At 53.8% G+C, this 22,261-nt stretch overlaps 1 protein-coding gene across 4 annotated transcripts in view; it reads left to right on the top strand.

The window, feature by feature from the left end:
- Positions 1-21,504, top strand: part of PPARD (peroxisome proliferator activated receptor delta) — a 78,221-nt gene extending 56,717 nt beyond the window's left edge. For 3 of the 4 annotated variants that reach the window (XM_060109527.1, XM_060109524.1, XM_060109525.1), the window contains 6 exons: positions 6,665-6,895; positions 16,295-16,449; positions 17,255-17,393; positions 18,003-18,205; positions 18,385-18,835; positions 19,484-21,504. In XM_060109527.1, coding sequence (XP_059965510.1) covers positions 6,766-6,895; positions 16,295-16,449; positions 17,255-17,393; positions 18,003-18,205; positions 18,385-18,835; positions 19,484-19,731 — 1,326 coding nt within the window. In that variant the 5' untranslated portion in view covers positions 6,665-6,765 and the 3' untranslated portion in view covers positions 19,732-21,504. The remainder of the gene's footprint in view (positions 1-6,664; positions 6,896-16,294; positions 16,450-17,254; positions 17,394-18,002; positions 18,206-18,384; positions 18,836-19,483) is intronic. The other variant, XM_060109528.1, reaches the window with a different exon arrangement.
- The last annotated feature ends 757 nt before the right edge of the window (positions 21,505-22,261 follow it).

Genomic DNA, 22,261 nt, shown 5'->3' with positions numbered 1-22,261 from the left:
ATTTCTTTTTTTTTAAGTCTTTATTGAATTTGTTGCAATACTGCTTCTGTTTTATGTTTTAGGGGGGTTTTTTTGGCCGCAAGGCATCTTAGCGCCCCGACCAGGGATCAGACCTGCACCCCCTGCATTGGAAGGCGAAGTCTTAACCACTGGACCACCAGGGAAATCCCTAGATTTCTGTTTACATATTGTTGGTCAGAATCATCACATGAACACTGTAGCTTCCAGAGAGTTTGGGAAATTGAGTGTGTAGCTAGGCACGTGGCTGATCCAGAGAAAATGGGGACTCAGTGAGAAAGAAGGGGAATTGGAATTGGGTAGCAGCTGGAAGTGACTGCCCCAGGTGGTGGCTTCTCGTTCCTCGTCAGAACCATGTGGCAGGAACTGCACCTCTGAGCATTTCCCTTGCTCTGGGTCTGGTGATTCCCAGGTTTAATGCTCAGGGATGATCAGGGATTGATCCTTGAGGAACCAATTTATGCTAACCAGACTCACATCCCTGCAAATGGGGACAGTTCATGCATCGTGAATGAGTAAAGCAGCCTAGGAGTGACAGCTGGAAGCAGTGAAGACACTGCCAGTGGAGAGCGCGATTCCAGGTAAAGGGACCGCCACTGCCTAGCCCCTGGGTGGCGGGGGGGAGCAGTGGGGGCCAGGGGCATGCAGGCCAGTTTTGCCCTAATACAAGAGAAGCCAGGGAAGTCCCTTGGCGTCCAGTGGTTAGGACTCCACACTTTCACTGTGGAGGGTGTGGGTTCAGTCCCTGGTCGGGGAACTAAGATCCCACAAGCTGTGCAGTGCGGTCCCCCCACTCCCCCCAAAAAAGAAGCCAGAAAGCCAGATTTTTTTAAGCTTTTTAAAAAAACTCTATTTTGAAAAAGTCTAGGGTTACAGAAATATTGTAAAGATTACCAAACTTACCAAAACTAAGAAATAATGCTGGTACAATGCTATTAACTAAACTAAGCAGATTTTACTTGGAACTTCCCAGTTTTCCACCACTGTCCTCTTTCTGTTCCAGGATCCAGTCCACCACCCTACGTTGCATTTGGTTGTAATGTCTCTGTCTGTGAGACTTTCTCAGTCCGAAAACTAGAATTTTACATGACTTCTCCCAAGTTTTCCCATTCTGCTGCAATAATTTGGAAATTATACACTCTATTTACAGTGTCTTAGTGGTTACCTTTGAAATTTTTCTGTGTACATTTGACTGAACTGTAAAGTTTATCAACATCTCCAGTTGTCTCCTGAAAAATAAAAGGACTTGAGCAATTTAACGCTGATCACGCCCTCTCATCTTCCACATTATTGTTTGTAAGTTTTGCTTTTTTATTTTATTCCGATTTAAATTGTTTTTAGAACAGGTAGCATGCCTATAGTTCAGAATTTAAAAGGTACAGTACTAATACAACATTGTAAATCAACTATACCCCAATAAAAATTTTTTAAATAAAATAAAAATAACAGGTACAGTGAAAAATCTCTGTCCCATCAGTAACCCAGACACTCAGTTCCCTCCCCAGAGGCAACCAGCATTCCCAGTTCTTAAGTAGCCTTCCAGCGCTATCTTACACATGCACAATCAAATCCAGCTTCATTGTATCTTCTTTGCACAAAGTATAGCTCTTCACTTCATTCTGCATATTGCTTTCTTCCCTTATTAACATATCTTAGAGATACTCCCAAATCAGTCCATAAACATCATCATTCTTGTTTATGGCTGTCCCCTGTTAATGGACATCTAGCTTGTTCCCCACACATACTGGTCAAGTAATACTGTAATGAGTAACCTTGTGCTAATACTTTATGTCACTGTACTTCAGTGGAAGGATAGCTGTAAGATACAACCTAGAAGTGGTATCTCTGGATCAAAGGGAATGTGTCCTGTAATTTAGATAGATGTAGCCAAATTACCCTCTTTAGAGGTTGTGCTAATTTACCTTTCCATGGGGACATGTGAGATGATGTTTCCCAATGTGCTTAGCCACAGAGTGTTAGCATCTGTTTTGGGGTTTTTTTTAAAATAAATTATTTATCTATTTTGGCTGTGTTGGGTCTTTGTTGCTGCGTGTGGGCTTTCTCTAGTTGCAGTGAGTGGGGGCTACTATTCCTTGCAGTGCGCGGGCTTCTCATTGTCATGGCTTCTCTTGTTGCGGAGCACGGGCTCTAGGCGCACAGACTTCAGTAGTTGTGGCACGCAGGCTTCAGTAGTTGTGGCTTACGGGCTCTAGAGCTCAGGCTCAATAGTTGTGGCGCACGGGCTTAGTGGCTCCGTGGCTTGTGAGATTTTCCTGGGCCAGGGCTCGAACCCATGTCCCTTGCATTGGCAGGCAGATTCTTAACCACTGCGCCACCAGGGAAGCCCCATGAGTATTAGCATCTGTTTTAATCTGATTGTAAAAAGTATATTTCAGTGTTGTTTTAATTTGCATTTCTCTTTTATGAATGATGTTGAGCGTTTTTTCATATGTTTAAGAACTAAGTGTATATACCTTTTCGGTGTATATTTTTTGTATCCTGGGCCCGTTTTTCTTTTGGATTGCTGGTCTTTTACTTAATAATTTGTAGGAACTATTTTAGGGCAATTAGCCCTTTGTCTGACGAGTTGCAAATACTTTTCCCAGTCTATTATCTGGGTTTTTTTTTTTTTTCTCTTATGCTGGTTTTTTCACCTTGTAGTAAGTTTGTATTTTTATGAAATCAAATTTATTAATTTTTTTTACCCATTATGCTTTATGGGCTTAGTATCTACCTTAGCTCTTCTCCCACTTAGCTTTTCAACACTTTTTATAATTCATGTATTTTTGTTTTAACTTTAAAACCTTTGATTTATTTGGACCTTGTCTTGGTATAGATGTAAGGTAGGGACCCAGATGGTTACTCACTTGTCCCAATACTATTTATTGAAGAATCCATCTTTTCTTTTTGATTTGGAGTGCCATTTTTATAACATTTAAGTCCCATATGTATTTGTATCTGTTTATGGACTTTGTGTATTCTCTTTCAATGATTATCTATTCACGTGCCAGTACCACACTGTTTTAATTACCATAGCCCTACTATATAATTCTTTTTATTTCTCTTCAGCTAATTCCCTATCATGTTTGCCAGACTACCTCTACTCAGCCTCTTTGCTTTCTTCAAGTCTCATCTTTTACTCTCAGTAGACCACCATTCCTCCTACTTAAGTTAACTAACAAGAGTGAAGTCACTCCCTATGAGCTTTAGCACACCGCCGCCACCACCACCCCCATACACACTGCTGTGATACTTTGTATTTTCCTCATCCTGTGCCCTTGAATTATTCCTCTTCCATCAATCATCCTGCCCCAACTTCCCCCTTGAATCTTCAGACTGTCTTTCTCTGAAGACCTCTCCTCTAGCCACTGCTTACTTGAGCCTCCGCTATTCCAAAAAAATTTTTCCTGGCTTTGCTACTTTTTCAAGCTACATCCTCTTGTACATTCCTTTCTGTGACATATTCATTAAAAAATTAGTCTCTATTCATTGTCCCAGCTTACTTGCTGCCACTTATTCTTCAGAGCTCAGGTTTCCATCCCCACCACTTGGTTGAAATTTGTATAACAAGGTCAAAGATGACCTCACAGTCACCAGATTCAGTGGCCATGTGTCAGTTTATCACCCTTGAACTCTGCAGCATTTGAGATGGTTGACCGCCCACTCCACCCAAAAAAACAGCCCTTCCCTTGTCTCTGAGACATCCGGCTGTCCCGAGTCTCTCCTGTCTCTGGCCACTGCCTCACTGTCTGCTCTGGTGCCTCTTCCTCTGTCCTCCCTTGACGTGTCACTTTCCTTTGGTGAAATGATTTCCTTCTTGCTCCTGTCACGTCAGTGAAGACCCTCCCCCCCACCCCCGACAAATCTCCAGATCCCCAACTCCCCAGCTCTTAGACTGTAGCACTGAATTTCCAAACTGCCTTTAGGATACCAATTAAGAGGTCATTGTGTCAATCCAAACAAGGGAAAATGAAGGCCTTGTGGAAAGGAATGATTAAGAGGGAACGATTTACCATCAGCTGGAAGTTGCTTTGCTGTGGCACAGCGGTTCTCAAGCTTAGCTGCACGTTACAGTCACCAAGGGAATTAAAAATAAAAATCCTGATGCCCAGGACGTCCCTGTTGGTCCAGTGGTTAGGAATACGCCTTCCAATGCAGGGGACACGGGTTCGATCCCTGGTCGGGGAACTAAAATCCCACATGCTGCGGAGCAACTAAGCCTGCACACTCTAGAGCCCACGTGCCACAACTAGAGAGAAGCCCACACGCCACAACAAAAGATCCCATGTGCCACAAATAAGTCCCGATGCAGCGAAATAAATAAATAAATATTAATTTTAAAAAATCCTGATGCCCAAGCTGCTTCCCAAACCAATCAAATGAGAATCCCTGAGGAGGAGCCCAGGCATCCATATTTTTAAAAACTCCCCAGTGGAGATCGGTGCCTGCAGCGAGGAAGGCACTGCCCCGGAAGGGAAGGCTACCGCCACCCCTGAGAGCCAGGAGCCCCAGGCCAAAGGGGCAGAGGCTAGTGCTGCCTCAAGGGAGGAGACACAGAAGAGGCAGCGCCCCAGGCCGCAGAGCCATCCACTCCCTCGGGGCCGGAGAGTGGCCCTACACCAGCGAGCGAGCAGAATGAGTAGCTGGGTGGGGGCAGGTGGGTGATCTCTAAGCTGCAAAAACTGTGCTGTCCTTGTGAGGTCACTGCCTGGACCTGGTGCCCTGGCTGCCTTCCTGTGCCCAGAAAGGAAGGGGTTGTTGCCCCCTAGCCACATTCCCTCTCCTCCTCTCCCTCCTGTGGATTCTCCCATCATCCATCTGGTCTTCCTCTTAAGGCTAGTCGAAGATGGTCCCTTGCAGTTTCCCAAGTTAGGTTAGTGATATGAAATGCTCCTGCCCCTGTCCCTGCCTCCTTCCCTGTCCCCACCCGTGCAGAAGGCAATTGCTGGTTTTCTTCCCCAATTCTTCTCCAAGTAGGTTTTGTTTACTCCCCAAATCCCTGAGCCAGAAGTGGGGGTGCCTACACTCCCACACCCTGAGTGTCCACCTTCCCCTGCTGCATTTGTAGTCTCTTGTGCTGTGCCTAGTGGCACCTGGGCTGGGGAGGACACTGCCTCTGCCTAGGTTTTTATAAATGTCTTACTCAAGTTCAAACCTCCAAAAAAGAAAAAAAAACAACTCCCCAGTGATTCCAGTATAGCCAAGTGTGCAGGCCTAGAGGAGGAAGAGAGAGGACTGGAGTGTCAAATGATTCCCACCTTCTGGCTTTGATAGGTGGGTAGTTGGGCATTTGGGTCACTAAAGTAGAGATTACCAGAGGAAGAGAAGGGTGGGCTTAGGGCCAGATGGTGGCTCCTGTTTGGATAGGTTGAGTTTGAGCTGCCTGTGGAGCATCCAAGATAAAGTCCCACAGAGGCTTGCATTTCCCTAAAGCAGGTCTTTTCTGCTGTTAATCTTCCAGGCCTGCAGCACCACAGGACAGAGTCCAGTTACACTCCCTACGTCAGGGCATTTGAAGTGCTCACGCCTGGATGAAACCCACCTTCCCAGCCCTCCCTTCAAATCCTCTCCTACAGCACCCCACGCCTCAGCCAACAGGGTCCCTCACCACTCCTCACTGTGCTGCCTCGATGTCTTTGCTCAGGCCGTAGTCTTTTTTTTTTGCTGTACGCGGGCCTCTCACTGTTGTGGCCTCTCCCATTGTGGAGCACAGGCTCCGGACGTGCAGGCTCAGCGGCCATGGCTCACAGGCCCAGCCACTCCGTGGCATGTGGGATCTTCCCGGACCGGGGCACGAACCCGTGTCCCCTGCATCGGCAGGCGGACTCCTAACCACTGCACCACCAGGGAAGCCCCTCAGGCCGTATTCTTGAGAGGTGTTCCCTGCCGGGAGGACTCCCTCCCACAGCACCCGTAGCCTTACCCCCTCTGACTGCGGCATCTGTGGACAGTATTTTACTTGCTGAGGGTTGGAACTGCCCCCTCCTGGGTGATGTAGACACGGGGGTCACCACCGAGTAACCCAGATTCCAGGACAGAGTGCATCGCCCCTTGCCTGACAGCTCTGCCTTGAGCGTCTGGTTGCAGATCTGCTGTCAGCTGTGAGCCTAGCGTGGCAGGGGCTCGTGCCTTTTCCCCACACCCAAACACAGGAAGGGTAGGATCCACTCCCTTGAAGAAAGGTGGCTTAGGAGAGCGATGATTCTTGGGCCTGGGTGCTGGTGGGGACAGGATGGGGGTTGGGAGATCTGATGCATATCAGGACCTCCAAGAGGACTGGAAAATTTGAAAAAGCCCCTCCAGTCATTCTCATGTGGCTCCTGTAGGTTCAGGAGGCTCAAAGAGCAGGATGCGGGGAAAGGTGGCACAGGGGTGTGTCACCCCATCTGGCTAACGGAAGCTGCTCTGAACCCCACAAACCTGCCACAAGAGCCAGGTGGGCAAAGGGTGGAGGGGCAGTGACCTGTGATGGCAGGATTAGAGGTTCGCACTGCAGGGATGAGTCGCTCCTGCTCTGCTGGGGCAGGAGCGGCAGAAGCGCCCCTCCAGTCCCCCCAGATGGCGGCCCTCGGTCCTGCCCCACTCCATCACCCTCTCGTCCTCTTCCCTGCCTCCCCAACCTCTCCCTGTCTTCTCCTTTGCCCAGGCTGACAGGAACTGCCCTGTAGAGGTCCATCTGTGTTCAGACCCAGAAGATGCCAGAGCTATGACCGGGCCTGCAGGCGTGGTGCCGAGGGGAAATCAGCCATGGAGCAGCCACCGGAGGAAGCCCCTGAGGTCCGGGAAGAGGAGGAGAAAAAGGAAGTGGCAAAGGCAGAAGGAGCCCCAGAACTCAATGGGGGACCAGGGCACTCACTTCCTTCCAGCAGCTATACAGGTAAGGGGAAGCAGGCAGGGGACATGGGGCAGAGGGGGCACAGATGGGGTTTGGGGGACAGGGAGCCTGGCCCTCTGCTAACAGCATCATCATGGGGTGGTTAAGGACTGAAGCCAGACAGCCCAGGGTCACACCCCTGCTCTGTTGCTCATCAACTGCAGGATTTTGGGCAAGTTGCACCCCTTCTTCCTGTAAAACAGACAGGGATTATAGGGGACAGGCTTTTGTGAGAATGGAATGAGTTAGCCTGTGTAATGCACGTCGTCCTCATTATTATTCCACCTCTCTTACCACAAGGGATCTGGGACAAATGTGCATCAACAACATGCCAGAAAGATCATCTGTACCTGTGATTGTTAGGATCAGTCAGAACACACAACTCAATCTGGTACTAATTACACATCATCAAGGTGCATTGTAATTAGGCAGATGCTAAGCACTTAGTGAGAACGACTGGAATTAATACTTTTGTGTAGCCAGACAGATTTTAGCTTCTCTTGTCTAACTTGTTGGTTCCCCTTTATCTACTGCCAGCAGCAGTGTAGACGTTTTCCTCTGGTACCTTGTACTGTGGTGTCCTCATCTTCATCATCATCATCATCATGTTATGTCCACCTTCAAGGGCACCCAGACGCTGCACCCCCCCCTCAGCCCCTGGCTCTCCCTGCTGCTGCCGCCGCCCCTTCCGTGCTCCCTCTACCTGAGTGCCAGCACATTCGGCTGGTCCTCGCTCCCTTCCCTCAGAGGGTCCTCAGCGTCAGTAGAGGATGTGCTGCCGGGAGGGGCAGCCTGATTTTGCTGCTGGCTTCAGCTGAAGGGGATCCTGACCACAGGTGGTGATTCAGAGCAGCCGAGCAGGCCTGCCCCACAGAGATGCGTTCTGGCTCCCTGTGTCTGCATGGGGAGAAGGAGGCAGGTGATGTCAGGAGTTAAGCCAGGGTGGGGGCTCTTGGGGTGGGACAGGCTCCTGCTTGAGCCTGCACCTAAGAGAGGCCTGAATCCTTGGGCCTTGCTTGCTGCTTTGAACCTACAAAGCAGAGTCCCGGGATTTTGCAGAGGTTCTTCCTCTTCAGGGCACACGGTGGGGTAGGGTGAGGGGAGAGCCACCATCCAGTCCCTCTGATCCCACCAGACACCCTGGAACGACCAGAGTAGGCCCAGTGTGATTTCAGGCCTTGAGAGAAGGCATCCCCTATCCCCCAGGGTAGCCTACTCCCTGTCGGTTGGCTGATGGCTTTGCAGACCCAACCTTTCTCAGGAGAGAGGAATGAATGGCTGACCTGCACACAGGACCTGCACACACTGTCCTGAACTTGAGACAAGTGGAGAGGCTTAGGAGGCAGAGGGGAGATACTGGGAGCTAAGAATGAGCAAGAGTTGTCACTGAGGACACCAAGGGAGAGTGGAAGAGGAAGAGAGGGCCCTGGGGTTGGTGGCCTCACTGCCTACCCTAGCCCACACTGCCCCCATGGCTGGCCCAGGCACGTAGAAGTACCTGCGGTGTGGTGTCCTGTCCTGGGGTTTCCTACACACGCTGTGGGGACCATATCCCCAAATGATAGGCTGTTTGCATGCAGACCAGAGTGTGGTAGCTTGTGCAGAAGCGGGCGAGGTGGGCATGGTGATGGTGTCTCGGGGAGCTGTACTGGTGGGATTTAGGGCACGTGGGGAGACGTCTGGGGCAGAAGTTACCCAGCCAGTCTCACAGTGCTGTGTATGATGTTGTGTTTAATAGATTCCGTTTATCAGTAAATGGATGAATTGGCAGTAGAAAGACTTACTCGTTCAGTAATTGAAATGGAGGGGGCTGTTTAACCTAATCATCAGGTGAAAGCCAGAGTATGTAAAATTCTACAAGACACGCCCCCCACCAGAAAAACAGAAGCGGGTAATTCAGGGTAGGACAAATACAAATGGCCAGAAAACATGAAACATTTTTCAGTCTACTCAATAGTCAAAGAAGGAATCTTCAGATGAGATGTCATTTAGCCTGTCAGATTGGCAACGAGGCCTGGGTTAGCCAGACAGTGAGGACGTGGCCCTGCAGTAGTCCCCGAGGGTGGTAGGGGCAGCTGGGCAGTGCAGGCCATTACTACTTAGTGTGCATTCCTTTGGCCCTGCAGTTCCTCTTTTAGGAATGTATCCAGTGTAAATACTTGCTCAGCGAGCACAGAGATTTCCACACTTATCTACAAGAGCAGTGCTCATAATAGCAGAAAATTAGAAAGTGCCCATGTGTGGGGAATTGGTTATATAAACTGTGGTAGAGCCATATGGTGGGATGCTCTGCAGTCATTAGGTCTCTGTATACTGACAGGGAAGTAAGTTCCTGACAACTTGGGGATCCCATTGTTTAAAATTCCTTATAGGGCTTCCCTGGTGGCGCAGTGGTTGAGAGTCTGGCTGCTAATGCAGGGGACACGGGTTTGAGCCCTGGTCTGGGAGGGTCCCACATGCCGCGGAGCAACTGGGCCCGTGAGCCACAACTACTGAGCCTGCGTGTCTGGAGTCTGTGCTCCGCAACAAGAGAGGCCGCGATAGTGAGAGGCCTGTGCACTGCGATGAAGAGTGGCCCCTGCTCGCCGCAACTAGAGAAAGCCCTTGCACAGAAACGAAGACCCAACACAGCAAAAATAAATAAATTAATTAATGAACTCCTACCCCCAACATCTTCTTTAAAAAAAAAAAAAATCCTTATATATCTTAGAAGGCACTGGAAGAGGACACTCAAATAGCTAGTGAGGCTACTCTGAGGAGTAGGATTGTGGGTGGAGGGGATTTGTCAGATGCTGCCTGTGTGCCCTTATGTGTTTTTCTCACCAAGCCTGCAGTATTCTCATAACTTACTCTTTTTTTTTTTTTTTGCGGTACGCAGGCCTCTCACTGTTGTGGCCCCTCCCGCCACGGAGCACAGGCTCTGGACGCACAGGCTCAGCGGCCATGGCTCACGGGCGGCATGCAGGATCCTCCCGGACCGGGGCACGAACCCGCGTCCCCTGCATCAGCAGGCAGACTCTCAACCACTGCGCCACCAGGGAAGCCCTTCTCATAACTTAAAAAGAAAATGCATTACTTTCTTTAAAAGGGTAAAATAAATTAGTTGTTGTTGTTTTCTTAAAAAAAAAAAAAAAAAAAAAAAAGCCAGCCGGTGAGGGGCCCTGAAGATAGAGCTTCTTGTGTTGGGGATCACACAACCCAGGGCTAGAATCCCAGATCTGCCCCTGTGGACTGTGGTCCTTGCCAGTGCCCTTACCTCTCCAATCTCAGGCTCTTTGCCTTTTAAGGCTGCATCCTGGGACTTCCCTGGTAGTCTAGTGGTTAGGATTCCAGGCTTTCACTGGGGTGGCCCAGGTTCAATCCCTGGTCGGGGAAGATTCCACAAGCTGCGTGGTGCGGCCCCCAAAAAAAAGCTGCATCCTGCCCATCTCAAGGGCCGGCTGGGTGAGGAGTCAGTGGTGGCATGTGACACACCACAGGCACTGGTCAGCACGTGCTGGCTCCCTGCCCCACCCCGTGAGTCTATGACTTTGGCCTCTGGAGTCCCCTCAGGGACCCATGAGGATGAGGCACAGTCTCAAGCCCTGAAACAGCAGGAAGGCTGCACAGTTTGCTTTCCTCCTGACCCTCCAGAGGTTCTGCGCTGACCCTGTGCATCTCTGTACCAGGCTCAGCACCTGCCAAGCCCCTCCCCCCACCCAGGAGGCGGACAGGACAGGCCTCATCGTTAGCGCTCAGCAAAGAGGAAGCTCGCGTGGCCGGGTCCCCCGGCTGGGCAGGGGCAGCTGAGCCAGCGTTCACCTCCCACTCCCACCCTCTTCCTCTCTTGCTTCAGTGATGAAGGTCCCAGTCACACCCAAGAAAGAAGTCAGGGGTCTCAGCACAGGGCTGAGGAAGATAAAGTGTCCTTCCTCTTGGCCGTGATGCCTCCTCTCAGTCAGCAAGTGCTTGGTGGGTGTCCAGCAGGGGTCAGCCATCCAGTGAAGGGCAAGGCTGAGTGCCTGCCCTGAGGAGCCCACAGTCCAGGCCAACAGAAGTAAGGAGGCTGCTTGGTAACCCAGCCCCAGAGTCCTACAGAATTGGCCCTGACTTCAGAAGCTGTTTGCCTTTGGGGCTCTGCCAGCAAAGTAAATAGACAGGGCTGTTCCCGCTGGGCCACCCTCACAGCTATGACAACAGCCTATCTCCAGTGATGGAGACTAGATATACAGGAGAACTCTCGACTACACTAATGACGTGAATAAGGTCAATAGCGTCTGTTTGCTGAACTTGTAATCAGAGATGGTGCAACTGATACTTCACTCTCTGCGTGACAGGGGTAGTGCTTATGCTGAGTCCAAACATTCGAATAATGGCATAGTGTTATCCTTGGCAGTGACGCATCTCATAATCACGAACTGTTGATTAGTAGTAATGAACACATGTACACACACGAACACACACATATACGGAAAGTCACAGAGTGCAGTGGGTAAGAGCTCAGCCCTAGGGGTTGGATGGTTCTGGGTGATAATTCTCATGCTGCCACTGTTAGTCAGGGTTCTCTAGAGAAACAGAAACAAGAGGAGGTGCGTGTGTGTGCGTGTGTGTGTGTGTGTGTGTGTGTGTAGAGAGAGAGAGCGAGGTTTATTTTAAGGAATTGGCTCATATAATTGTGAGGGTTGGCAACTCGAAATTCTGCAGGCAGGCCAGCAAGCTGGAGACCTGGGGTTGTTGATAATGTAGCTCAAGTCTGAGGCAGCCTGGAGGCAGAATTCCTTCTTCCTTGGGGAGGCCTTGGTCTTATTTTCTTCAGGCCTTCAACTGACTGGCTGGGTTCTGCTCACATTGTGGAGACTCATGATTTAAATTTCAATCACACCTAAAAAATACCTTCACAGTAACAGGTAGACTGGTGTTTGACCAAAAGCTGGATTCCATGGGTACTTGGCCTGGCCAAGGTGACATAAAATTAGCCATCAGAGGGCTTCCCCGGTGGCGCAGTGGTTGAGAGTCCGCCTGCCGATGCAGGGGACACGGGTTCGTGCCCCAGTCCGGGAAGATCCTACATGCTGCAGAGCAGCTGGGCCCGTGAGCCATGGCCGCTGAGCCTGCGCGTCCAGAGCCTGTGCTCCACAACGGGAGAGGCCACAACAGTGAGAGGCCCGCATACCGCAAAAAAAAAAGCACAACAAAAAAACAAACAGACAAACAAAAATTAGCCATCAGAGCCACTCTCAGCGTGTCACTTAGCCTTCTGAGCCTGTTTCCTCACCTATGAAACAGGTGTTAAGAAGACCTGCCTGAAGGGTTGTTTTATGGGTCACGTGAGGCTAATGGTGTAAAGCGTCCAGTAGAGGGCCTGGAACACAGTAGGCATGCACTAAAAAAGAGGTGTTATTGCTTCAAACACACAGCCCTTGCCGGGACTCAGATTTAGGGTCAAATCCCAGTCCCACCATGTATTGGACAGGTAATCTCGGACAGATTCCTTAACTTCCCGAGCCTCAGTTTCCTCACCTTTAAATGGTGGCAGTTACTGTCTTCCAAGATGATTTGAAATGATACTAATGAGCATAAAGACACTAACACGTTCGGCACTTAGTAGGGGCCTGATAAACGCTGGTTCTTTCCCCTTCCCTCCCAGGACTGTTAGAGGCAGGCCCTCAGGAGGGGTTTGGGAGGCCAGGCAGGTAGGGTGTGGCTGGGGCAGAAGTTCAGAGGTGGGGCTCAGGGCCCAGATGATGGCCATCAGGTGAGCAAGGGCATCTCCTGAGAGCAGAGGAGGAGGCCAGGTGAGAGGACTGCCCTGGGCTGGCCCAGGAGAGTGGCTTTGCCGGCAGACAGCCCTCAGAGGGCGAGCCCAGGGTGTCTTCCATCCAGCATGCCTGGGGGTCCCTGAGGCAGAGGATCCCTGAGGCAGGGGCTCCCAGTGGGAGGGAGGGCCTCTCGGAAGCCCAGTCTCCTGCTAAGAGGTCATGGGGTGGGGGGACCTTCAGAAGCTGGTCCCTTGAATGGGGAGCATTCTGCCATCATGACTTGGGTAGGATGTGATGGTGATTGGAGGATAAAGTCTTAAGCCAGGTGGTCAACAAGGAAGAAAAAGAACCTTTATCTTTGGAAAACTCACCACGAAGTGATGGGATACCCCAATACACATGTACCCCACAACAAAACCTACCCCTGTAGGATACATACACTCCACCCGCCCCAGCCCCTCATCTCCCCTGCCTCTTTCTACCTCGTGTGTCAGTTATTCGAGTTCTCTTATTCCCCTCAAATAGGCGGGGGTGGGGTGGGGCCCTTGTCCCATCACCCTTCCGCCCCAGGCTTCCCGGACTACCTATACCCATCCACCACCTGGGGGGCAGGACACGCCCAGGGCCCCCACGCTGCCCTGGGTCTCTTCCCCCCCCAGTCCAGTTTGCCACTCTTCCTGACTGGGGCCCCCCCGGGACACTCACCCTGGGCCTCTCCCTACAATCCAGAGCCCTGGCTGCCTCGATGGTCCATGGGGCTTGGGCACTTTGGCTTCTTCCAGGGTGAGCAGGGGCGGCGGCGGCAGGCCAGAAGTGAGAGGAGGCTAGGTCTTGTTCGGGGCTCTCCGGGCCTCATAAGCAGAGGACCCTCCTCCCCCACCTTGGGTTTCTGTGAAGCCATGGGGAAGAAGAACAAGCAGCCAGAGGAGGGAAGAGGCACGGCCCCTGCCTGTGTGGGCACATGCTTGGGAGCTGCAGAACTGCAGCTTTCTGATCCTAGGAAGCCTCATCCTAACTGAAGCTGCTATTTCCACAGCACTTCCAAGGTCTGGGAGCTTCCTCTGTTAACTCCTCTGTTCCTCACGGTGACTCTGAGACACATGCTCCTGTCACCTCCATTTGCAGAGGAGGAGACAGGCCCAGAGGGCAGAGCTGGGTTGTGAGCCTCGGACCCCCGACCTGAACTCAGGCTGTGTGGCTCCTGAGGCCATTCTCACCCCCTAGGAGGGCTGCTTCTGAGCACCCGGAAGCCAACTTGGGGGTCATCGAAGCCCTGACCTTTGAGCCCAGAGAGGGGAGCAGTCACCTTCCCTGACCACTTCACGCCCAGTCCTGCACCACGCTGCCTGCCCCGCCGCTGGCCTTGCCACTCGCTACCTTGTGTCCTAGTGTTCTTACCTCAGCTGGTTGAGGGCAGGGTCTGACTCCTGCTCTGCACACAGCAGGTGCTCATCAAATGTCTGTGGAATGAAAAGGTAGGGTGTGGCATTGCCATGTGCCGTACCAACAGCAACCAAGTGACCAGACACCTGCCAGGCCTCCAGGGCCACAAGGGGGACGAGGAAGGCACCACCAAGAGGTGGGAACAGACTGAGATGATAGGTCACTGTGGACCAGACTCAGTGGAGGAGGTGGCTTTTGAGATCCAAAGGGAACGTGAGTAGAGACGTGCCGAGTCTAGCAGAGGAGACAGACGTGCAAACCACATAAACAACACCGCTTACAAGAAGTGCCAGAAACCAAACATGCACACAGACCACACAGATCGAGGGAGGAAGTGCCGGAAACCCTCCCTGCTCGGCATCTGCGCAGGTCTCTACAGAGCGGTTTTACATGTTATCTCGTTTTCTCCCAGCAGACGGTAATGTGAATCCCATTGCCCCCGCTATAACGCCGGCAGGAGCTGCGGGTCCTGCGCGGCCCCTCCATCCCCCCGGGCGCTGAGGCCAGGACACCCAGGCAGCCTGAGGACCACTTAGTCCAGAGTCGCTGAGCGCCTGCCCCGCGTCCAGCAGCAGCGCCCTGGTGGACAGAGTCCCTGCCCCGAGGCCCTTATGTCCTGGTGCGGGGCGGCCAATGCTGAGTGAACACAAAGGCTCCGGAGAAGACCAGAAGGGCTCGGCCCGACCCGCACCCGCACCCCCACCCCCACAGGCTGTCGGCTCCCCGCAGCGCATGCGCAGGAGCCAAGGGCGCCCGCTCTCCCAGTCCTCGGGCTGAGGCGGGCGCGGTTACACCCATTGGAGTGACTGAAGTTGAGAGCTAAGGCTGTGTGACAGGCCAGGCTGTTTCAGGAAGCAGGGACTGTGTCACCCCTACCCTACCCAGCCCGGGGGTCTGGTGCTCGCGCTCCTTCCTGCTGGTGGGGTGGGTTGTGGCTGGAGGCTTTCCTGCTGTCACTCCTAGGACCCCAGGGGACACCGGGAGAGCTGGGAGGAAGGTGTCGGGGAGTGAAGTACGCTTTGGTCTGGGGGTAGCTCCATCGTGGGGAGTCAGGCTCTTGTGCAGTGACCATACTGTAGAGAGGGTGGAAGGCAGGCCTGGAAAACCTTAAGTCTGGACTGACCGCCATGGCTTGGGTCTCCCTGTGGAGCTGTCTGCTCTAAGCCACTGCTCCTCTGGTCTGGGGATTTGGCCCCTGCCCCTGAGGAGGTTGCTCAGTCATCAGGAAGAAAGCAGAGAAAAGCAGGTTGGCAGGCCAGTCTGGCAGAGGCAGGGCAGGCGGCCCGTGGGGTCACACAGGGGCACTGGGCTGGGGGCAGAGACGGGCCCAGTCAGGCCCCCTTTCCCAGGGAAGGGCTCATTTCTGAGCGTCCAGGGGAGAGATTCAGGAGAGACCCCGCAGCCATTCTTACTAAGTCACCTGATGGCACAAATACCCTGAAGTCGCCTGTGGCCAACTGCTTTCCTTGCCGACACTCAACACGGGGTTCAGACGTCTGTTCATTTAACAGGAAAACACTCGAGGAAGTTCAGTCCACCGCCCGGTCATAGTGACTGAGATTTCTGCTTTTTCTGCTCTAGCAAGAAGTTTCGTGGGAATGACTTTGAGCTTCTTGAGAGAGCCTTTGCAGCATCTCAGGAGTCCGTGCAGGAATCAGATTTCTGGGGCGGGGGCTGAGCTCTGCAGAGGCCTGCGCTTCTGTAGCCTCCACAAAACACATTTCACACAATCCCCTGTGGGCCCACACAGTGGAGTCTCTTAAGCCAGGGAGCCACTTCCTAAGGACAGTCTAAAGAGAATCTCTCTGCTTCTTCCCTCTTGCTCCCCTCCTCCCAAAACACAACCATCCCCCGCATGCCCTCTCCCCGCCAGCAGTGAGCTCAGCCCAGGCAGGTCTGACTCAGCCCAGATAGTAAGCTGCCTTTCTGGAACACTTGCTGGGTGTCGGGCCTGGGGGAAATGCTTTGGACACTTTCGCCCTCCACCCAGAGAAGCTGTCATTGACCCCACATTCTAGATGTAGAGGCTGATCCTCAGAAAGGTTGACTCCCAGAGGTCACATAGCCCTTAAGTGGCTGAGCCAAGACTGTGATTCCTGCCCTGCCACCTGGGCTGCCCTGTGGGCTCTGGTCACCTCCCCAGGCCCCCAGGCCTGGCAGAACACAAAGCCGCTCCTGTGTTGTGTGTCTGCTGACCTCTCCCTGTGTTGTGTGTCTGCAGACCTCTCCCGGAGCTGCTCTCCACCCTCGCTGCTGGACCAGCTGCAGATGGGCTGCGATGGGACCTCGTGTGGCAGCCTCAACATGGAGTGCCGGGTGTGCGGGGACAAGGCATCAGGCTTCCACTACGGTGTTCACGCGTGCGAGGGGTGCAAGGTACGGGCAGTGGAGGGGTGGCTGCCCATCGGGGCTGTGATCACATAGTGAGTTGCCCTGCCAGGAAGGCTTTCCCTGCTGCCTGGCAAGGTCCTGACCATACCCAGTGTGGAATTCCTGCCTGGGAGGCAGCCAGGCCCTTGGGCCCGTTCCAGGCTTAGCTCTGGGTCCTGTTGTAGAGGAGGGGTTCCCTCGCTGGGCCTGCCCTGCTGGGTACCGTTGGTGCCGACCCAGCCACTCACCTGGGCTCTTTGGGCTGCTGGCGCCCCCTGGGGACCTGACACGAGAAGACATGTAGGACAGGATGAGGGTCTTGGGCTTGAGCCATCTCCCCAAGGTCAGGGTTTCCTGCGCCTCAAAGCCCGAGGGAGCGCTTTGATTAAAAAAAGGAAACGTTATATCTCTTTTTCTGGTTTTGCTTTTGGATTCTTCCTCCTAACTGCACACCCATCGAAATTTCACATATTATTTTATTAAACGACTACCTAGAAAAGATGCAGAACCAGGTTGCATTTACGAATAAATCAAGTTAGCCACAGTACAGTTTTGTGTCACCAAACTAACAAAGAAGCACTTAAAATAAATATGTTATATTATTTCAGTTATTTTCAAAAGTTTTAAAGTTGTTTACTTTCTTTCTCCCTCTCTCCTCCAATAATATTTCCCCCCCCATTACTTCCAAAGTTCAGGAATTGTTACATCTCGATGCGTAATCAAGCCCCCTGGCACAACCCAGCAGGCAGGGTTTTACCCTTTCTCCCTTCCTCGTGGCTTTCCTCTTCCTCACCTGTGCGCCGTCCCTCAGGGCTTCTTCCGTCGAACAGTCCGCATGAAGCTGGAATACGAGAAGTGCGGGCGGGTCTGCAAGATCCAGAAGAAGAGCCGCAACAAGTGCCAGTACTGCCGCTTCCAGAAATGCCTGGCACTGGGCATGTCGCACAACGGTGAGCCAACCTGAAACCAGGCTTCCGAGAGCCCAGGAACAGTCAGTACGCGGGTCAGCTTTGACCTTGCTGAGGCCTGCCTCCCCAGACTGCCCAGGACCCGCCATGCTTCCCAGGCCGGGGGCGGTTGCCACCTGTCTGCACCTGAGCCTCACCCTCTCTGGCCCAGAAGGGACCTGGGAATTGACCCTAACTCCAGTAGTGTTGGAAACACCACTCCCAGAACCTTAAACCTGTCTTGGATGACCTGACAGGATGTGAAAAGCCACTGCCAAGGCCCAGAATCCCCTCGGGTTTTCTTGGTTGTTGAGGGCAGGCAGGAGCCAGGGAGTGACCATGGGTGTCAGCTGCCAGGAGCCAGGCTGGAGTTTCCTGGAGGCCGGCACTCCCGGGAGATAGAACCTGCTGGGCGCCGTGAACAAGACAGACAGAAGCCCTGCCCCTCCGGAGCTTATATTCTGGAGGGGTTCCCCAACATTCCAACTTGCTGGCTCTAGAGCTTCTTAGGGCCTTGCGCTCAAAAAGTGTGTCTCCGTCTTTGGCTTGTGTACCTTAGAGGTGCTGGCCCCTGCCCAGGCTCCTCCATGACTGTCCCCCTTCCCCGTGCAGCCATCCGCTTTGGCCGGATGCCAGAGGCTGAGAAGAGGAAACTGGTGGCAGGGCTGACGGCAAACGAGGGGAGTCAGCACAACCCCCAGGTGGCTGACCTGAGGGCCTTCTCCAAGCACATCTACAGTGCCTACCTGAAAAACTTCAACATGACCAAAAAGAAGGCCCGTGGCATCCTCACCGGCAAGGCCAGCCACACGGCGGTGAGTGTCACTGCTCAGCCTGGCAGCATCCCGGGCTCTGGGCCCTGCTGCTACCTGCCTGACTCCTGGGAGAACCAGGCCTCCTCCCTCCCCTCACTTCATGGTACAGGCAAGGGGTACGGGGCACACATGGGCGGGGGTCCCCCGAGGCCTGGCCTCTAATGGGGCCTGGTTTTCAGCCCTTTGTGATCCACGACATCGAGACACTGTGGCAGGCAGAGAAGGGCCTGGTGTGGAAGCAGCTGGTGAACGGTCTGCCCCCCTACAAGGAGATCAGCGTGCACGTCTTCTACCGCTGCCAGTGCACCACGGTGGAGACCGTGCGTGAGCTCACCGAGTTCGCCAAGAGCATCCCCAGCTTCAGCGACCTCTTCCTCAATGACCAGGTGACCCTTCTCAAGTATGGTGTGCACGAGGCCATCTTTGCCATGCTGGCCTCCATCGTCAATAAGGATGGGCTTCTGGTAGCCAACGGCACTGGTTTTGTCACCCGTGAGTTCCTGCGCAGCCTCCGAAAGCCCTTCAGTGACATCATCGAGCCCAAGTTCGAGTTTGCTGTCAAGTTCAATGCCCTGGAACTTGATGACAGTGACCTGGCTCTCTTCATCGCGGCTATTATTCTGTGCGGAGGTAAGTGAGGGAGGGGCAGTGGGTCGGCCCCCGCACAGCCAGCCCTCCTGGGGGCTGGGCCCTCACTGCAGGGGCCGAGCCTAAGCTCTGACAACATGAGGAAGGGTCCATGTGATGTTGGCAGTGGAACATGTAAGGTCCTAACTGTGTGTGCAGGACCAGCTCCATCTAGTATAGATGGAGATGAGATAGAAAAAAGACTGAAAGGAAATATACCAACATGTTGATGGGGGTTATTTCTGATAGTGGAGAAATTTTCTGTGTTTTACCTGCATTTTTCAAATTCCAACACAATAAATATAGTAAGACTCATGCTGACAGTGGCATATGGCTTGCTTCATGCCAGGCACTGTTCCAGTTCCTTTTCCTAGATTATAACTCTTTAATCCTCATAACGACTCTATGCCAGAGGCACTTCTGTTATCCCCATTTTGCAGATGAGGAAACTGAGGTCCAGAGAGGCTGAGGGACCTGCCCGTAGCCTCAATTGCTAGTCTGTGGTAGAGAAGGGGTTTGAGTCCAGGCAGGGAGGCCCACTTTTCCCAGGGCCAAGTTGCCCACACCGCTGGGGTTAGGGGAGCCGCCCTGCCCTCCTGAGACCCCGTGTGTGCCTGCTGCCTCCCACATCTCTGCCCTCTGTCCCCACAGATCGGCCAGGCCTCATGAACGTGTCACAGGTGGAGGCCATCCAGGACACCATCCTGCGCGCCCTTGAGTTCCACCTGCAGGCCAACCACCCTGACGCCCAGTACCTCTTCCCCAAGCTGCTGCAGAAGATGGCTGACCTGCGGCAGCTGGTCACCGAGCACGCCCAGATGATGCAGCGGATCAAGAAGACAGAGACCGAGACCTCGCTGCACCCCCTGCTCCAGGAGATCTACAAGGACATGTACTGAGGGCTTCTCTGTTGACCAGCTGCTGAGCACTGGGCCTGGTGGCCAAGGGGGAATCACACACAGGCGGCCCGCCTCCCTCTCCCTTCCCCGACTCCCTCCCTTCTCAGCTCCTCTGTCTTCTCTCATTTCTTTGTTCATTTTCTTCCTTCCTTTCTCGCCCTCCCTTCTCTCTCCCCATCTCCGTGTCTGTCCCTCTTCCTCTTCCTGTGAGGCAGTTTGTGTTATTTCACCAGCAGCGCAGAACAGCACCTCTGCTTCCCCACCCCACCCCACCCGCCCCCACCCCCAGCAGGAGGGGCCGGGCCTGCCCTCTGCACCAACAGTCCCCTTCTGCCATCTTCAGTCTTCACAGCAAAGGACTCGAGCCATCCAAAGAAACACTAAGCTCTCTGGGCCTGGCTTCCCAGGGAAGGTAAGCAGGGCCAGGGCTGAGTGCAGAGCGGCCCCTGGTCACTGGGTCCCTGGCGGAGGACGCCTCCCGCAGCAGGCGGCCCGGCCCGGGCTGCGGCTTGGCTCCCAACAGGCAGCGCAGACCTCAGCCCCGCTGACGCCGCCGCCCTTCCCTTCTTTTCACCGGTCTTGCAGGCCAGTGTCACTGATGGCCCCCCGCGCTGGCCGCTGGGGGACACACGCCCAGCCTGGATAGAGGTGGGGTTTCCTCCGGGTGGGGGTCCCTACACCCCCGCTGACGAGCGAGCTTAAAGAGAGGCAGAGGGAGGTAGGGGAGATGGCGAGCCGGAGACTTGCCTCTGAGCCCAGGCCTGGGGCGGGTCCCCCATCAGCACCCCACTCTGTCTGCCCCTCTGCAGCAGCCACCAAGTCCTGCCTACGGGTGTCGACACCGCGCTCCCCTGTCTCCTGCAGCGTCAGGGCCTGGCCTCACACGCGCCCCTCCTTTCTCTGGCCTCCGGGAGACACTGGCAGTGGCTCCAGCCCAGCTGAAGCTCACGCCCCACACACACTCCCTCCAGCCCACACACCACAAGCACTGAAATCACTTTACCTGCAGGTTCCACACCCCTCACCCTCCCCTCCCTGAGGCAGGCAAGTGCCCAGAAGGGCCTGCAGGTGGACGGGCAGAGCTGTGCCCCTGTTCCCGAGGCTAGGCCAGATCCCTTGGTGGGCACGGGGTCCTGTGGACCCAGCCCAGCACCTACTTGCAGGGGAGGTACCGGGGATAAACTGATCCTGCTCGTTTGTGACACCCGTCTGTCCCAACAACTCTGCTGCCCTCCCCTTTTCCTTGTATTTGGCCCAGCTGGTCACCTGGAACTCTTCCTGTACTGCCTCTGGTGACCAGGGACCTTGCTAGCCCCCGCTCCTCCCCCTCGTCCCCGTTGGCAGAAGCACAGCTTGGAGCGCCGCCATCTGAGCAGAGGACAGAGAGCCTACCCAGCCTGCTTCTCCAGGGAGGAAACAGGTCTGGAGGGGTGAGGGGCTGGCTGGCATCTCTGAGAAAGGTGGCGGGACATGTGGGGTTAGAGCCCAGGCTTCCTGGGTCCTGTCTGGTCTTCCTTTCCGAGGGGCCTTTCCATGCCTGAGGATCACTCTCTACTGGCAAGATTCTCCCCTCCCCTCCCCTCCCCCGCCATGCACCCCATCCTCATCCCCCTCCCCAGGTCTGGTACTGAGGATACAGCTCTTCTCAGTGTCTGAACAATCTCCAAAATTGAAATGTATATTTTTGCTAGGAGCCCCAGCTTCCTGTGTTTTTAATATAAATAGTGTATACAGACTGATGGAACTTTAAATAAATGGGAATTAAATATTTAAGAGTTGATTTAAGCTAACTCAGCTTACAGTGTTTTTCCTGGGGGCTGATGAGACCCCTCCCCCTCTTCCACATCCAGTGCACAGAGGGGGAGACTTGGTCAGGCAAATGAGACTGTGGGGTGCTGGCCCAGGTGGCGGGGTCGGTTCTAGCTTGTGGGGCTGCCCATCGTTCCCCCTCACCTCTTGCTCTGTTCACCACTCCTCAGTCAGCAAGGTTTGTGGAGAACTGAGAAGATGCCATCCCACCCGGAGGGAGCATTTGGGGTGGGAGGGGGAGAAAGGATACACACCCTCTGAGAAGGGTGTGTGGAACCATGGCACAAACCAGGTTTGGGGGTGAGGGCATCTGGGAGGGGCTAAGAAGGGCCTGGGAGGAAGCAAGTCCCCCTGGGCCTTGAGTGGTATGTAGGACTTGCACAGGTTTTTGGGGTTTTTTTGCCACGCCACGCGGGATCTTAGTTCCCCAACCAGGGATCGAACCCATTCCCCCTGGAGTGGAAGCGTGGCATCTTAACCACTGGACCACCAGGGAAGTCCCTGGGACTTGCACAGTTTTACCCCCACGAGACATCAGGGCTTTCCTCTCCTTAGCTGACACCCCAGTTTTCTCCTTTACTTACAGTGGTGCCATCTCCACAGACAAATGAATCAAAAATTTAGACTAGGGCCTCCCTGGTGGCGCAAGTGGTTGAGAGTCCGCCTGCCGATGCAGGGGATACGGGTTCGTGCCCCGGTCTGGGAGGATCCCATATGCCGC

Source organism: Mesoplodon densirostris, chromosome 10 (genome assembly GCF_025265405.1).
Source record: "Mesoplodon densirostris isolate mMesDen1 chromosome 10, mMesDen1 primary haplotype, whole genome shotgun sequence".
NCBI classification, from domain to species: domain Eukaryota; kingdom Metazoa; phylum Chordata; class Mammalia; order Artiodactyla; family Ziphiidae; genus Mesoplodon; species Mesoplodon densirostris.
This window is presented reverse-complemented; position numbering and strand designations above follow the sequence as displayed.